At 40.6% G+C, this 18,722-nt stretch overlaps 1 protein-coding gene across 4 annotated transcripts in view; it reads left to right on the plus strand.

The window, feature by feature from the left end:
- The window catches only part of PDZRN3 (PDZ domain containing ring finger 3), a 283,606-nt gene that overhangs the window by 196,902 nt on the left and 67,982 nt on the right, over positions 1–18,722 (plus strand). Inside the window, exon 1 of one of the 4 annotated variants that reach the window (XM_072598658.1) lies at positions 14,463–14,602. The exons of the other annotated variants lie outside the window; for them this stretch is intronic. Coding sequence (XP_072454759.1) covers positions 14,534–14,602 — 69 coding nt within the window. The 5' untranslated portion in view covers positions 14,463–14,533. Of the gene's footprint in view, positions 1–14,462; positions 14,603–18,722 lie in introns of those variants that run through there. 4 annotated transcript variants of the gene reach the window in all.

Genomic DNA, 18,722 nt, shown 5'->3' on the forward strand with positions numbered 1-18,722 from the left:
TTCTGTGTCTACAAATGTGGTTGTGGATAATTGGCTAGGATAGAGCATGCTCAAAGCATTCCCTATCTCTCCTTTAGCTCCCAAATTCTCCTGGTCCTAGAGGTAAACGCTAGGGAAGACATAAAAGACCCAGAATTGACTTGATATCCAGAAGTGGCCATTAGAATTGTCCAGAAGTAAAAGGAGCTTTTTTAGGAGGTCATTGGGGTCTTCAGACAGACGCAGGATGAACACTCATCAGGTGTGTTAGGCGAGCAAGTCCTTTTAAATACGGATTGTACTAGATGACTTATTGAGGTCCCTTTCAGTTAGAAGGTCCTCTGAGGATTCTGGAATTTGGTGATTTCCAACATAATAAGAAAAGTCATTGCTACAAAAGTTTTGAAGTCAAACAAGGAATCATTCCTCTGGGGCCTATTCTAGGGACTGAGAATCCACTACAAATATGTTTTAGATATCTGGAGTGTGCTTCACATAGTGACAGTAAGTTCCTTGAGGTAATTCTTACAGTTTCTCTCACCTTGCTCTAATTGGCCCATGGTGTGTTGCTGCCATACCATGATGCTGCTAAACACAACTTGGTTATTTCTGCTTGGTGTCAATGAGGAAACAAGAATAGATGTTTCCTTCTTCATACAGGCAGCTTCATGCTGCACCAAGGGAATATCTCTCATTGTGTATAACATTGGGGTGAGTAGTCAGTAAATATTAGGCATATTTTATTCAGTCACATCTGACTCTTTGTGACTCCATTTGGGGTTTTCTTGAGAAGATACTAGAGTGGTTTGCCATTTCCTTCTCCAGCTCATTTTACAGAGGAGGAAACTGAGGCAAACAGGAGAAGTGACTTGCTCAGAGTCACAGAGCAATTAAGTATCTAAGGCCAGATTTGAACTCAGGAAGCTAAGTCTTCCTGACTCGGGCCCAGCGTTCTATCTACTGCACCATCTGGCCTGCCCCATTAGGCATATAGAGCTAGATTATTATTCGTAATATGGTACTGGAAACATTTTGACTTCTAGCATCTCTTTCATTTTCCTTCTCTTTTTTATCAATTTTAAATTATTATAGATATAATCGGTTTTTTACATCACTTGAATTTCCTGATATATCTCTCCCCCTTATCAATATCCAGGAAAACGTCCTTTGTAACATTGAAAAATAGAAAAAAAAATAGGTCAGCAAAATTAACCAGTGGTTAATTTAATTAATATCTAGTGTTCCATATCCACAGTCCCCCACCTTTGAAGAGAAGGGGGAAAAGTATATTTTCTTCTCTGCAGCCAAGTTTTGTCATAATTACACAGCATTCACAGGGTTGCAGATATAGAGCTGAAAAGGACCACAGAGGCCATCTGGTTTGATCTTCCCTTTGCTTTATGTGTGAAGTAACTGAGGCTCTGAGACTTATATAACTTTCAGAGGTGGGATATGAATCCAGTTCATTTGACTGTAGAACCTGTCTTCCTTCCACTAACTCACTTTTTTCCCCCTTCCAGTGACATCCTTGTAGTCATTCCACATTTTACTATTTCCAGTTCTCCTTTCCTTGTTTTTGCATCATTTCATCGAAAACCTTCTAATTTTCCTCTGATTTCCTCATTCTTCTGACACACTAATATTCCATTACATTCGTGTACTACAGTATGATGGGCATACATTTTGTTTCTATCTCTTTATTATCATAAGAAATGTGTAGTATTCTCTTTTAATTTAAAAATGGGCACAGTATTATTTGAGGAAATAACTATTTCAGAGATAGATGGCAATGTAAGGATAGGAGAGTTAAACTCATCTTACAAGAGACAAAATTAAGACCTAGGAAGAAAGAAATCACATACACAGGCTCACATAGCTCACTAATTACAAAGTCAAGAATATATTGGATGTACCTGTCATCTACCTAATAGAATGTGAGCTTCCCGTGAGTGTAGATGGCTTCATTTTTTTGTCTTTGTATCATTACCACCTGGACATTTAACAAATACTGCTTGCTTGATTGCAAAGGTCACAAAACTCTTAGTTGTGGGCAGTGCATCATATTGTTTTATTCTAGAAGATATTTTTTCTAACCAATAATGTGAAGCCTTTTAGATAGATACTAATATTGATTTTAATGAATCAGGAAGACCCCAGTTTGAGTCTCATCCTTGATACATGCTAGCAATCTTACTTTGAACGAATCACTTAACCCTTCAGAGTTTGGGGGTAGCTCTCTAAGATAGTAAGTTACAGAATAGGTGTCAATCTTTATTTGTAGAGGGAATTTTCCTCCTGTAGCAGTTCTAGAGACCAGTAAAATTGCAGATTCAGTCCCTGACCCTGTTGATTTACCAATGAAATTGTTAAAAATATTAATTTAGTAGATATTTATTGATCAACTACTTTGTGCAAGGCACTGTGCCCTCTGCTGTGGGGAATAAATAAATTTTCATTAATTAGTTTAGTTATTTTAAATTTAATAAATAAATACTAATAAAGTAAGCCCTTATATTTTTATGACACCTTCCAGTGTATAAAGCATTCTATACACATTTCATTTGATCCTTCCTATTACTGTTTATGTGCTTTGCCCAGGTAGCCCTGGCTACCACCAAGCCTCAGACAAGTGAGATATGGGTGCTTTTATGTTCTGAAAGGAAGGAGCCGGAGAAATGGATAGCATATTGAAGATATGGAGAACAAAGTGCAAAACTGGTGGATCAAGTTGTTGCAGGCTTGAAGATGACATCAAGTTAGAGGTGTTAGCCTTGGAAAGGATCAGGGTCAACTTGGTGCCAGGTCATAGAAGAGGGATGATGGATAAAGGGATGGATGACATATGGGGTAGGGAATGGGAAGCAGCCACATCTATCAGACGGCCTCTTCTCTTGGAGGGGACAAGAGGGAGGTGATGGCGTCAGAAAAATGAGATAGATCTAGAAGAGCGATTGTGAGGATTATAGTCAGTAGTCAACAAGGTTGTGGAAGAATAATGACATTTAGACAGCATGGGTTCCCGGCGGACCCAGTCAGCCCTGTATCTTTACTTGATCTAGCACACTGCCAACCAGGAGCCCTTAAGGACTGGATGCTGGCATTTATCTAGACTGAGACACTAGAAGGGGGAAAAGAGAGAGCTCATGGAAGTAATTTTCCAAAAATACATATCAATAGGTGACTTTTATATAATACTTTGTTTCCCAAAACATTTTGCTTGCATCATCTCATTGGAACCTTAAAACAAGCCTGTGCTATGGGTACTAGGAGTGTTACTTCCTGATTTACTGGAGAGAAAACAGAGGCACACATAAATTAAGTGACTTGCTCATAGTCTCACAACTAGTAAAATGTCAGAGAATGGCTTTAAACAAATCTCCAAATCCAAATCACTTTCTTCTACATTCACTGTATTACCAGTCTTAATGTAAGAAATGACAACTTGGTAATGAAAATGGAGAAGGAAGAAAGGAAGGAAGGATAGGGAGGAGGAGAGAGGAAGAAAGAATAAGGAAGGAAGGAAGTTGTAAATGCCTCTGAATGTACACATTGAACTCTTTTCACTTCTATTTCAATCATTCAGTAAATTGTGGATGTTTTCTCCTTTCCTGCTTAGCCACTTATAGCCTCGTATGCCAGAATACAGTCTTGCCAATCCTTTTGAGTAGTTCACTTTCAAGATGCTGGGATCGAGTTACAGAAATGTTTGGACACAATAAATGGATTTTACACCTTGATGTCTTTCCTATATTACAGTTTTACTTCAGCAAGACCACTAATAATTTGATCTATCCTATCAGAGGGACCATTCTAAATCATTTCAGTTTTCCATGTCCTGAGGTTATGGCCATAGTACCAGAGTCCCAGTCTCAGTGTAGCTTGTGATCTAGTGTTTTGCTTGCCCATTTATATTAGAGCGAACTTTATTAGTTTGTGGACATGTGTCTATCAGTTTTAAAGATTAAGTACCCTGTCAGTCCTCTCACAGGTTTGTAGTACACTCAATCGAACATTAGGCTTTCCCGGAGAATGTTGAAAAAAAAGTTAGTATGATCATTTGCAGAAACATTTTTTTTCCTTGAAACTAACCATTGGTCGTGGTGCTTACCGTTTGGTTATGTGTTCTCCAAAGTGCTATTTTGTATAGAAAGTAAATCTAGGGTGTAAATTTGCTAAGTAATTTCAGATTTTATAGCACATGTACCTTCGAGATATAAATGAATTAGGAAGCTTCATTTTGCAATGGGAGGGGGGTGTTTTTTTTTCATAACTCTTCCTCTTCGTCCCTGAATCACTTGCTTATCCTGTGAGAGATTTTAAAATACTGAACTAGCATCCTCTTATGGCCCTAGCTATCCGCAACTAGCCTAAGATTCTCCTGGTCTACAACTTGTCTCAGATGCATACTCTCTCAACAGTGTACAGCACAGTGCCGAAAGGAGGCTAATTAGATGTTGGGTCTAGGTTATTAGAATCTAAAGAGTGACTAGTTTAGAAAATGTTAGTCATGTTTTCCAGATTAAATTGTCTCCCCTAAATTACAAATATTCCATGGATAGCAAATTTTGACTGCTTTTGGATGATGACAGTCTAAATTTATTTCCTTCCTTTCTCTTCATGCTAGTCCCTATTATCTCACACTCGGACTACTTCAACATCCACATCGTTAGTGCTCCTGACTCAAGGTCTTCTCCTCTAATCCATCCGACACTCCCCTGGCACAAAATTTTTCCTTGACCTGTACTTTCTTCACAGGATCAGATATCTAACAAGGTCATCTCATGAAACTCCTTCATTTTATAAATGAGGAAAGTAAGCAACAAGGAACTGAAGTGACTTGCCCAACGTCACACTAGTAGTAAACATCCTAAGGAGAATTTTGACCTAGGTCCGCTGATTCCTATGCCACTGCTTTTCCCACAATATGTTATTCTGCATCTCATACTCAGAAACCTTGTTTCCCACCATGGCCTTGAAATTCATAGATTATTAGAGCTCCAGTCAGCTTTTAGTCTAACTCCTTTTTATCTTTTATTTGTTTTTCCATTGCATTTTCTTTTTTTCAACCATTTTCTCTTCCTCCTGTCCCCTCAAATAAAAAAAAAGAACAACAAAGTATACCGTGTGTGTGTGTGTGTGTGTGTGTGTGTGTGTATTTATGCAGGACAAATTTCCATGCTGCCCATGTCCAAAAAATTCATGTTAATCCCTCATTTTATAGAAAAGGATTCTGAGGGCATTGAGAGGGTTAGTCAGTTGATAAAAATATTGGTAGTTAGTGTTGATGCCTACTTCTTCACTGGTGAGACTTTGCCTGGAATCACCATGTCTTGAGCATCCATGACCACAGTACTCACCTCACTTCAAGCTCACTGTTTGGTGTGCTCTACGTTCTCAAGCACTGCCTTGTCCCAGTAGGACCCCTCTTCCCCTTCCCGGTCCCCTTCCAGCTCTGCTTTATGTTTTGTTTTCAGCGGCACTTAACACAGTACCTGGTACACAGTAAATGCTTAATAAATACTCTGTTTGTCTATCTAGCACTTTATGCTTCTAAAGCACTTGGCATGTGTTATTTTATATGATCCTTACAACAGTCCTATGAAGTGGTACTATTATTAACCATATATCACAGATACGGATAGTGGAGAGATTAATGACTTTCCCAGGGTTGCCCAGCAAGTGACTGACTGAAGAATGATTTGAACTCGTCTTCCTGCCTCCAAGCCCAATGCACCATCTACTGTACTAGTTCCAAACACCATGCTAAAAAAGAAAGGAAAAAATCCGTACTTTCAAGGAGCTTATGTTCTAACAGGATAGACTTCAGATAACTCTTCCACTGGTCATTCCACGTGGCTCTGCCTTTCCTATGTAAACAACTCTGCTAAGTCCCTCCATAATATAGTCTCACCCTCATTTTTCCACTGTCTGCTCCCTAACCTACCTTTCAATCTAGTCAAACTGTCCCACATCCACAGAATATGTTCATACTCTATGTCTAGACTGGAAATGTAAACAGAATCAGGACCTACTTTCTTCATCTGTTTTTGTACTGATACCTATTCCTGCCTGCCTCAGTACAGAACCACCTCTGTAACACTTCTCCCCTAAGGCCTGGCCCCCAGCTTTTCAGGGTGAGGCATACTGCTGTGGAAAATGTGTGGGGAGTCTGTTTCTCACACCCCCTCCTGAAATGAGCTCATTGGGAGAGACAGAGTTGGTGAACTTTATCCCCAGGTGAACAGAGGAAATGGATAGGGAAAATAATTTAGCCAGTTTCTCTTATGCTCAAAGTCTTTTGATAGCTCCCTGTTACTTGTGACTTGAAGTCTAATCTCCCTGGCCTAGCATCATCTAGCCCCCAATCAGACTTCCCAGTCGTATCTCCTACCTTCTGTAGCATCATGACCTAGTAGATTGATACAGGATTTGGGAGTCAGGAAACCTGGTTTCAAATCCGATATCAGACACTAACTGTATGATCTTGGTCAAGTCCCTTAATACGTCAATGTCTCAGTTTCCTCATCTGTAAAATGACAGGGTCAAACTCTGTGGCTACTAATATCCCGTCTAGCTCTAAATCTATGGTTTGATATGTATTTTGCACACTAAACAAATGAGTCAAATCAGTGGCCCCCACACATCCTTGATACATTTCAACATCTTGCCTTTATTCACACCATCCCTCTGTCTAGAAAACCTTCTCCTCTCTACCTTTCAAAATCCTACCCATTCTTCGTGACTAAGCCACCGCTTCCAAGAAGACTTCCCAGATTACTGTAACATACTGCATACTCTGTGTTCATGATGCTTAGCCATCAGTTGTTGTGATATTTCTTGGGCAGTGGCTTAAGTCATTTATTTAAGTCTGCTAGTATTCAACTTCAATCTGCTTGTGTTTTCTCTTACCAAATGGAATGAGGGCAAATATGTCATGTCATGTACTTCCCTGTGTACACCACAGTTTGTTTTCTGATCAAAAGTATAGCATAGCACATTACACAGAGCAAATTTAGAGCTGGAAGCTAGCTCCCTTAGGGATCATCTAATCCAAGGGCTTGTGTAATGGCTCCTCTGGCAGTGTCTCGTGGACCCTTTCTTAAGGAAACCAAACACATGGGATTACAAAGGAAACCGATTGCAATAAAATGCAATTATCAAAATATTTTTTAAAATAAGTCATGAACCACTGGTTTGGAATCCTTGGTCTCTTTTAACCTGCTCTAGCAATAAGGAGCAGAGTAGACTTTGAAATCTGCAATGTGTACTCTGACGGCAGGGGGCTACAGCTGGTCACTGGTGTGGCCTCTCTTATTTTCATCGATGGTTAGCATGGCTCTGTCGCTACCACTACCACACACCACCTCTGTGACTCTGAGAAAATCACTTACCCTCAGTCAACCTCAGTTTCCACATCTATAAAATGAAAGGCAAGAGATTGGTCTAGCTGGCCTCCAAGGTTCCTTCTAGCTTTAGGTCCCCTCAACCATCTGAATCATTCAAGGTTTTAAAGGATACATAATTGCTACAAATCCCATTCTTTTTCTTCCCAAGTACCGTCAGGCTCTCTTTTTCCTTTCTTTATCAAATTCCTTCCCTTGTCGCTCTTCAGTTTTACTTGTTAGGCAAAATCTACAGACTTGATCATTAGAACTAGTCTCTGATAGATTAGATGTGCCTGGAGCCCAGGAGTTTCTGTTTGTGGGCTGAAAAAACTAGAGCATTGTTCATTGCTCTTGCACTGTTCAAATGGGACCTGTGTTGCATCAGTAACTTTTAACAGAGAAACATACATTGATGTGAGGCTGATTGGATATTTTCCCAAACTAGTCAGATATCATGGGCACAAAAGATCAATGTGTGGGAAGAATTCAAATTTTCATGACGTTGATGTGTTAAACCATTTAGCCTTTTGTTCCACAAACTGATTGTTTTACTCGGGAAGTATTTATTAAACATTGCCTATGGGAAAGATATTATGTAGTCTTCTTAAAGAGGCTCAGTGGACACTTCTAAGTGCTGAGGACTTTAATCAATCAATGAATTAATCACCCAGCATTTATCGAATACCTCCTACCTTCAGGCATCATTTTAGGTGCTATGGATACAAAGACAGAAGTGAAATAATCCCTACCTGGGGTGGGGGTGGGGGGTGGGGGGGTATAGTCTAGGAGATAATACAAACATCCCTGCCTATCAATAAAATAAATATAAGGAAATTTTGCGGAAGTGCAGATGACACTAGCTGATATGGGGATTAGAAAAGACTTCATGTAGGAGATGGTGCTTGAGGTGACCTTTTAAAGAAAACTTGGGATTCTAGAAGACAGAAATGAGAAGGGAGGCCATTCCAGGCATGGTGGACATGGCAGTCATGATGATTTTACACTGATCTTCCTATACTCACCTATACCTCTACAATCCCAGTGCCAGAGAAGGATGATTTTAATTAATTCCCTTTAGGACAGAGCCTGAGAGATTAAGTCCATTTGAAACATCCCATTGTTTCTAGCCATGCTGTCTCCTCCGTGTCCAGAAAGTCCTCCATTCTGACCTCTACCTCCCAGAATCCCTAACTTCCTTCAAGACTCCCCTTCTGTGCCACATCCTAAACGAAGCCTTTTCTGAACCCCTGAGTATTCCATCCCTCATCTCATTAATTGTTTAAGTGTTGTAGTACCTCCGCCCAGAAGACCATATTCTCCTTGAGGGTAGGAACCGTTTTCCATTTTGTGTCTGTATTTCAGGGCCTAAGCACAGTGGCTTGTACATAGATAGATACACATAAATGCCTGCTTGGAGTACATAGGACTGACTGGCTTATTGGAAGGATTGTAAAGGGAAGATGCTGATATTCCAGTGCATTTAATTATTGGTCACGGTGTTTGTTATATTATATCAGATATCTTTTTCAATGTCTGCTGAGCACAGTTTGAAAATTGGTGATAAAACTATTCCTTTGTACTGTTTGCACGACAGAGGTGATAGCCAGACCACCAACTTTCCATCAGCTCGCCACCTACTTGGTTTCTTTACAGTCTCTCATACATGTCTTCTCTCACAATTACATCAGATAGAAACCGCCAGTTAATAATTCTGCTCATCAAGCAGAGGTTCTCTGGGCTCTTTCAGGTCTGGGCTGGATTCTGATATGCCCTATTGTACAGAAAGTGCACAAATGAACACAGGAAGCTTCTGATTTTTCAAGGGATGATTCCTGTGCATCCATCTTGAGCTTGGAGAGCCATTCAGTGACTCAAAGTGACTATTACCTTTTTAAAGCCACTGGTCATTTTTTGTGCTGACACTGTTGAAGGCTTTTTTTGTGTGTTTACTGTGTTAATGTTGTTTTCTGCTGCAATCTGCTCCCTCATCCTTCCTTGCTTAAAGTCCCTTGTGTAGTCTTCAGGACCCAGTGGCTATTACATAAATACTGTTAACTGACTGTGGAAAAGTCACCTTGTCCGAGATGTGGGTTATTAAAAACACTATGTTATTAAAACATTATCCTCAATAAATTGTATCTGGGTTCTTTGTGACGGGTGAGGAAGGTTGTTCCTCTAACTCATGCCAACAGCACTCCCGGTGCTTTTTCCCCAGGTTATCTACTGTCATTATTACTAACAATAACAGTGATGGCAATAAGAGTATAAAAAGGTTGTCAGAGATAATACCCCCCCCCATAGAAGGGTCTGAACATGTAAGGATACATGGAGTGATGGCCCCCCTCTCCTTCCAGCCAGTGTGCCAAACTGAGCCCCTCCATGAGAGTTAGGTCCTGTGGTCTTGTGCCGTCTGAGGCATGCAATGTCAATTGAAGGAGATCTCTGCTCCTGAGTTCCTCTGTGCTCTTCTCATCTTTCCTGTATTGGCAAGGATTAATGGACCTAGCATCTTTCACCATCTCTAATATCTTATGAGCCTTTTCACGGCAATCCACACAAGCAGAGTGGAGCGATGTAATGAGTCGTGTGAAAGAGTATGCAAAACAGCAAAACAGGTAATAAAGGATGCTGTTTCCATAGTCAACAAAATCTATTGCATTCTTTACTCAGTGAGTAAAGGAACCTATAGCCAGGTATGTCCCTGTGCTAGGGGCAGGCAGTGTGGCATGGTGGGTTCGAATTCGGTCTCTATGTTTATAGGTGAGGAAGCTTTCCAAGATTCCATTTTTTTCATCTGGAAAGTGGGCAGGGAGGGAGGAAATTTAAAAATCTCCTACCTCACAAAGTTGTACAGAAAAATCAAGTGAAATTATATAGGCAAAGCATTTAGAAAAACCTTGAATCTACATAAGCCAGGTCTTATTTTTATCATTTAAAAAAAAAAAACAACCATCCCTAGTAGTGTTTGCACTTTCAAATCACAAATCCTGAAGGCTTCCCCTGATAAGGATCACTTCACCCTTCATTTGCATATCCATAAATCAGGGATCTGTGATTTTGTTGATGTGGGAACTCCCTCCATTGATACAGATTGCTAACTTATCTTCCAGAGTTGCCTGAAGTTCAGAAAGATTGTGACCCGCCTGCAGTCCCACAGCCCACCTCAGACTCCAAATTTTAACTTGGGTTTTCCAAGTCCAGCATCCTATTTACTGCCTCTGTGTCCTCTATACTCGGTTTTTTGTCCTTGCCACACCTATACTTGATGCCGTTCAGCAAACACGTGGCTTCTGATGAGTTTCTCAGCATCTCTACTTTCTGGGGTTTTTTGTTTTGCTTTTTATTGTTTCCGTAAGCCCTGTGAAAGCAGAGAGGGATGCTGTCTGTTTGATCATCCAGAGCACCACATACATTTGGAAACACTTTCCAATGATGACGGTATTCGATTACTTCCTAGGGAAAACAAACGTTGAACTCCTTGTTAAATACAATGTAAGCCTTTTTCAAGGCTAGTTGTTTTTCATTTCACTAGGATGGCTGTTATCTCAGAAATAGCTCTATCTGTTACAAGTGACTTCCTGCCGGACAGTGGTCCCCTTTTGCCCTTAACAGAGACACTTTGACTGGGGTAATTGAACCCCCCAATGTATTTTACTAAATAAGGCATACCTCATACTAGCCCATGCCATACACCTTAAACCTTGTGTGCTAATTGAAATTCTATAACCAGAATCATTTTCTGAATTCATTAGGAGAGTACACTATATTAAAGAACAGATCCAATCCAAAAAACATTTATTAATCAATCACCAAGCATTCTGTTTTATTACAAGGTATGACCCCCTGGATAAAGGAGGCAAGGGAGCTATATTTGAAAATGAACGTAATGTAAAAACAAATTATATCAATAAACTTGGTTACCAGTTAAAAAAACAAGCACTTTTTTAGGGCCAGGCTCTGTGCTAGGCACTAAGGATACAAACACAGAAATTAATTGGTCCCTGCCCTCAAAGTCTATCCTAGAAAACAACATATATACAGTGTGTGCAAAATACACACAAGGTTACTTCAGGGGTGGAGAGGCATCAGGGGAGATCAAGAAAGATTTCATATTGGAAATTGTGTGTATGCTGAGCTTTGAAAGAAACTAGGTGAGGAGTGTTGGCACATGCCTGTAATCCCTTCTGCTGGAGTAGACTGAAGCTGGTGGATCATTGAAAACTGTGTGTTCTAAACTGTAAGAAAAACCACTTGGGTGTCTCCATAAATATGGACAGTGACTCTCTGAGAGCTTCCCAAGGAGGAACAAACCAGCCCAGGCTGGAAAAATGGACCAAGTTAAAGCTTCCATAGCATTGGGATTGGACATGTGAGTGGCAGCTGCATGTCCAGCCAAGGTGAGCAAGTCAGTCAAGGGGAGGGGGAAGGAGGGAGGAAGATTGAGAGAGAGAAGGTGGGAGAAAAAGAGAGGAGACGAGAGAGAAAATGAGGAGAGAGATGGAAAGAGGAAGAGGAGACAGGGGAGAAGGGGGAGAAAGAGAGAAGGAGGACAGAGATGGAAAGAGGAAGAGGGGAGAAGGGAAGAAAGAAATGGAGAGAGGGGAAAGGGAGGAGGAGGAGAGAGATGGAGAGAGGAAGAGGGGAAGAAAGGGATGGAGAGGAGAAGGGGAGAGTGGAAAGTGGGTGATGGGGAGAGAGGAGGAGAGAGAAGGAGAGAGGAAGAGAGGGTAAGGGAAGAAAAAGAGAGAGATGGAGAAGGGAAAGAGAAATAGGAAAGAGTAAGGGAGAGAGAAGAAAAGAGGGGTGTGTGTGTGAGAGAGAGAGAAAGAGAGAGAATCCAAGCTAGGGACTCTAAAGGTCAGGGGTCAAGAGGGGAGTGCATTCCAAGCATGGCTTGTGCAAAGGCACAGAGATGAAAGATGGGCATGCTATATGGGAGTTTCAGAGTATCAGCAGGATGAACACCAGACTGAATAAACTCTAGAACGTAGAAGGGCATCATATATTAGAAGCCTAGAACATAGACTGGAGCCACTAAGCTCCTACTGTTTGCTAAACTCTGGAATTTTTTTTTAAAAAGGCAAAAACTCCAAACAATTCCTGCCCTGTAGGAGCTTACATTAGGCAGATGCTCAGTAAGGATACTGTGAAAATTTAGCCAGACAGTGGGGCGGGGCAGCAGAGAGTGGCAGGGGAAGGAGCAGAGGGAAGGAAAGGATGGATGATGAAATGAAACCGGCTTTTGAAAAACTACAAAAAAGGACACATTTAATCTGGGATTGAGACCTCATGAACGCTGTAAAATCTGCAAATGAATTCACAGGCATAAAAAAAGAGAAGCATTCTGCCTTCGTATTTCGCTTACTCCAACAGGGACACAAGGTGGCAGACAGTGCCCGGGCTCACACAGAGGGCTTTGGCACCATGGGCAGAAAATAAGTGCCCACTGTGATCTGTTACAATCCCTTCAAATGCCTGCATTTCTCTCCCTTCTCTTGCAGAATTGGAAAAATTGTGTGTTTCTAGAAAAACTCAAGGAATTCTAGGATTATAATGGAGTTTATTAAGCCAGTGTCTTTGGCCTCATTTTCTGTGTCAGTCAGATGGGACTAGTCACACCTGCTAGTTCAGAACCTCTTAAGAATTTTGTAAAGACTTGTTTAATAATATCTGTACTGTCCTTGGAGCTCCCCCAGGGAAATGTGGCATTATTATTTGACCTCCTTGATGCCTCCCTAAGGGAAATAGGAGTCTCCTTCAAAGACAGTTAAACCTTTACTAGATGAAAGACTATGGAATTAATTGGGAGAATTTTAAATATAAATCACTTTAATTAAGAAATACCCAGATGACCTTCAAGTAGCAAGGTAAATTCTAAATAATCAAAGTTTGAGTAAATTAGGCCATTAACCTTACTCAAAAGAAATAGTGTCCAAAGGAGACAGAGTGGACACATCCTTATAGAGCAAGACACCTCAGGCCACAACTTCTCCGGATTTGTTTGGATTGCATTGTATCAGAACTTCCTATCTTCCTCAAACACAACACAGTGAAAGATGAGATCAGTGGTCACAGCTGAGCTTAGAGAGTCAGTTTTTAAAAGGAAAGAGGTATTTGGATGCTCATCAGTTCAAGTAGAGGGTATCTAATACAAATTTATTGGGCCAATTAGCCTAATGAGATGAACCCTTAAGAATTCACAGTTTCCATAAATCTAAAGGGGGAAAAAAATCACACACAGCTGACAGCTTCAATTATTTCCAGTTAGCTTGACAGATCTATAATAAATAACTTTGCATCCTTTTGAGATGGAGGCATACTTAATAATCACTTTCTTGTACCCCTTTTTCTCAATATTCTTTTTTTTCTAAGGAAACTAAACAATGCCAAAGCCCTTGGTTATTATGAATTTCTAACTAACAGGAGGAAAATGCATTTCTCAATTAAGGAAATAATAATTTTATTTGCATGTAAAATGGTGTTTGTGTAGCTTTGTTTAAAAAAAAAAAAAAAAAACCTGTCACTTGTGTTCTTCCCAAGAAGAGTTCATTTCCATAAAACCAGTTTATGTGACACAGTAATCTACAGTGTTAAATACATTTTATATCACCAGACTTTTTTTAACGATATATTTTAAAGATGTATTTCTATTTAGCATCGTGTTAGGAATCATCCTAGGGGACTGCGTGAAAATGTAGTCATTTATTTGTAATTGCCAGAAAATGGTTTACAAAATTGTTAGTGGCTTTGATGGCGTGCGCCCTGCTCCTGGAGCGCTTGCTTGTTAATTAGAGAAATTTCAACTGTCATAGTCGACAGTTAGAGCTTCTGTATCATTGTCTGTTATGAATAGTCAATGAGGTCTGATTAATATGCATGAGCAGCAGTATATAGGGTGTGCATTGGACCACAATCCAGCAGCCTTACTACAGCGGTAGAGGGAGTGTTGTGGACTCTGAGGGAAGGAGGGAGGAGGAGGGAAGGAAGAAAGCGTTAAGGAAAAAGAGGTAGTAGCTTCCCCAGCCTCAGTGCAAGCCAGCGTGAGCTGCTCGGCTGACTCACCTGGGCGTTCCAGAGGATATCTTGTCCATGTGTGCTAAGTAACTGGGGCTGCCTCTGTGGGAGCTGGTGAAGAGGGAAGTTGCCTGCTCCTTGTCGATCCTCTAAACATGGGATGCAGTTTGTGCAGCCTGCAGAAGCCAGAAGAGCGATACAAATTACTGTATGAAGTTTGTCAGGTAACCAATGGGATTTTCCTGCTGAAAGGATACAGTTTCTCAGCCAGCCAGCATGGTGGGAATAGGATGCCTTCTGGAAGGGGAATTTGGAAAAGTATTTGTAGGAAGGGAAAGGCAGAGTTCTAGCATCTCCGAATGTCATGCCTATTTGCTGTCTTTTGTGATTTATCTTTCAGATGCACCAAGATGGTTAATTTTGACTAGCTAGCTATATATTGACTTATAATTAAAGTAAGGTCTGGGCAATCCCATCCCAAAGCTGCTCACCACAGACAGTTCTCCCTGTGTGTGTTAAGTACCATGTTTCAAGGAAGGGTCATAGCTTGGTCATGCACTCTTTGAACAAGTTGGAGGAGACGGGTCTGATGATTGATGCCTGGGAGGTTTTTGTCTCTGTTTAAAAATAGTTTTAAGGGATTTCTTTTAGGAGAGCACCAGCATCTTCATTCTTTGAACAACTTCTTGGGATGGGACATGTGGTTCAGATTTATGTTTCACACTTTGAAACGTCTCTACTTCAAGATGATCCAAAAGAAGGAGAAAGGGACGTCAGTTTTGTTGGGGATGTTCAAAGCTATTAGCTGCTTGCTTTCAGTTAATGAAGCCGGAATGAAAGAAAATAAAGTATGAAAAATGGGATATAAAAAAATCTATATTGTAAACTGGCTAATTTGAGGGGGGGCTAGATTTAAAATATGTCGCTCCTCAAGTTCTAGTGAGGCTGGCTGTGTTATTATTAATTTAACATTAATTTTCTTAGGGAATTGGGGGAGGGGGCTTGAATTATCCTGACTACGTAAAGTTTTTCTTCAGTAAACAAAAAAGTTGTTTTTCCATTGAAATACCTTTGGAGAAGGGGAAGAAAAGAGAAGAAATATAAGTTTTAAGATTGCAAGAACAAGTAAAGGACAAGGTGGATTTTTTCTGTTAGAGAATGAGACAGTGATTGACTGCTATTTTACTCTTTACACATTTAAAAATCCAGAGACCTCAAGTGCGAACATTTTAGGAAGAATTTCACTATCAGGCTGGCTTGGAAGTTGCTATTTTTCCTTTTGCCAGCAGAGGGCAATTATCAACACAAAAAAAGCCCAAGACAAAATACTGGGACCTTTGTGTGTATTACCTGCATCCTATCACAGGCTCCCACAGTGTGGCAGATCTGACATTGAGACTTTTATCTGGGGCAAGGTGTGTAAAGATATTGGAAACCAGATATAAGTTCGAGGGGGTTTCCTTTGCTCCACCTTTCATTGTTTCATATGCCCAGACTTACATCCCCTCCTGTATGTTTTTTGTTGTGTTCGTTACAATCATCCTTCAAAGGACCCCATTGTTAAATAGTTCTCATGAGTTTTACAGCAAGGTCATTTCTGAGGAGACCAGGTTGTCTTGGACATAAGTGATCTCAGAAAACTGGCTCTAATTCAGCCTCCAGTCTCCGGTCGTGACATCTGCGCTATTCACATCAGTTCTGCTTTATCATCAGGCACTGGCTGTCATAATAGTTAGCCCTTGTCCCTGCCAAGTTTTTATTCACTCTGAGCTGGAGGGCTCTTAATGAGTCACACATTCAAGAAGTGAAATGAGAACAAACAGAAACCATCAATAAGCCAGGTAATGGAGGGGTTTTCATTCGAGAAGAGAGCAGCAGAATATGGAAATCACCACCTGTTTTGTGTGAAGCATCGCTTTTAGCTTCCTATTCCTATTTCTCCTCCCCCAGTCAAGGTAAATATCATTTTATAGTCATGGTAGTAGATTGGATAATTATCTTAGGAGATCATCACTGTACCCCTACTAGACTGATTTTTCTCTTATAGGTTAGTCTGTCTAATTTGGCAAAATCTCAGTTTTCAAATAAATAAATAAATAGATGTCATTAGATTTTGTTTATTTCTTACTTTTTTTACAAGATGAATTTATGTGGAAATGTTTTGGGCCAAAACAGCACACAATGAATTTTGATAAATGACTCCCATCTGGCCAACACTTTGTCAGCAATTTGGGAAGCCATGCAGATGCACTTTCAGGAAAACGAAAGCTACTTTTCAAGCTCCTTCTTAGACTTGTAGGATCATCAATCATTGAGCAGGAGCAGCAAGGGACCTCAGACACCACCTAACACAACACCCTTATTTTATAAATGAGAAGACTGAGGCCCAGTTAGCTTAACTTACCTCCCCCAGGCCACGCAGTAGTGAAGGTCAGAAATAGGATTTGAACTTGCATCTTCATGGGTGCCAGTGGGATAAATCACCTCCCCCCTGTCTTCATAGAACTTAGAATCCTAGAGTCATAGGAATTCCCAAAGCATTGGCCCCCATTATCCATCAAAGCTTTATGACAACTGAAAAATTCAGACTTTCACAAACAACAGTTCCAGAAGGCCCAGTTACCTTGCTCAATAAGTCTTCAAAATTGGAGTATGAAGAAAATCAAATATTCCCAGGCTCAGAGTTTATCCCTTCCTCATCTAGAGGTAATTCAAAGAAATGCTATTCATTAAGGTCCTTGGCTTTCTGCCTACAGTTTCTTTGGAGGGCTGCTGTGAGCCTAATGACACAAAACAATGATCAGACCTCTTGTCATGCACACACCTTATTGTACCTTTAATCACATTATTAAAAGAAAAACACATTAAGAGACCTAGTCATTAGAATGCATTGCAGGTTCCATGAATAGCTTTGATGCGCTTTGGGCTCTCATCAGGATCACTATACAAGGTTCACCCTTTGCACTACCCAGTGGTTTTTCCTCAATGTTTTTGGTACCAAATAGTAATTTAGCTTCTCAATCATGTTCGTTCTTTGTGCTTGTGCAAGAACTGCTACCTGCTGGAGATTTCCTCTCTGGGTGTGCACCCCACATCAGTGTGGCTTTAGTGTTTGGTTTCATTTCTCCTTACTGACATTTAAGTTGACAGTTGTTCTGTACCTTGGGGGATGTGCCCTGGAGTCCCCAGGTTATTTTTCAAGACTCAGGAGCATCATTAAAGAAAGAACAGATGGAGAAAGGATGGAGCTGCTTGGAGGTTATCTGAGGTTCATCTTCTTCTTGTATAAATTAATTGAGAAAAAAGATCAAATAGCTTGGGAGATTGGGAAGAGGATAGGGAGCCTTTTCACCACCTGGTCACATTCACTACGGTCCCTGGCTAGAACTCAGCTAAGGCTGTTAGGGACTGAAACTCATCATGAAGCAACTGCTGTTCAGTGGAAGGTATGAAATGACTTGGTGATCTCGAACACTTCCCTTTGTACAGGCAGGCCCCAGCCATAGGTGCTACCACCCGATGACCTCATTTGTAGGAAGGGGCTCTAGTGATGAGAGTCAGTTAGCCCCAGATGGCATCCTCCCAAAACAAGGCAGAAGGGGCTCCCCTTTAAGTGTAAAACCAAATACGGAGAGAACTAAATCTGGAATACTTATTACTTCTGTGTTTCTACTGAAATGGTCCTCTGAAATTATTTTTTGAAGCTTGTCTGCTAAAATAGGCAGACAGTAGAAGAGAGAAAACAGGGAAGAAGAAGAGAGGGAAGAAGAAATGTTGCTGGTTAAAGTTTAGCTTTCATTCAAATCACGCATTAGATAAATATTGATCCAGAGTGCCATCTAGAGAAACAAAAGTCTGACAAATGTTAACAATAGTAATACACATTAACATGGTGCTTTAAGGTTCGCAAAGTGCTTTGCATATATTATCAATTAGAATGTGAGTTCCCTGAAGGCAGGAACCAGGTTTTTACCTTTCTTATTATCCCTAGTGTTTAATACATAGTAGCCAGCACATAGTAGGTACTTGATAAATGCTTGTAGATTGATTCATTTTATTTGATGCTGACAACAACTCTGTAAAATAAATGCTTCAAATAGGATTGTATCCATTTTAAAGAGGAGAAAACTGAGTCTTGGGACAGCTTAGGAGGATTTCCCGGTATCAGAAAGCTAACTGATGTCTAAGATAGAACTCGAACCCACATCTTCCTCATGCCAAGTCCAGCACTCTGTCCGTTATGGAGTACAGTCTCACAACTGGGACTAAGAGAAGTCAGGGTAGCAGCTATCAAGGGAGCAATGCTCAAGCCTGCTGTAGCTCCCAATGGTCAGAGGACCGTGT

Source organism: Notamacropus eugenii, chromosome 3 (genome assembly GCF_028372415.1).
Source record: "Notamacropus eugenii isolate mMacEug1 chromosome 3, mMacEug1.pri_v2, whole genome shotgun sequence".
Classification (NCBI taxonomy): Eukaryota; Metazoa; Chordata; class Mammalia; order Diprotodontia; family Macropodidae; genus Notamacropus; species Notamacropus eugenii.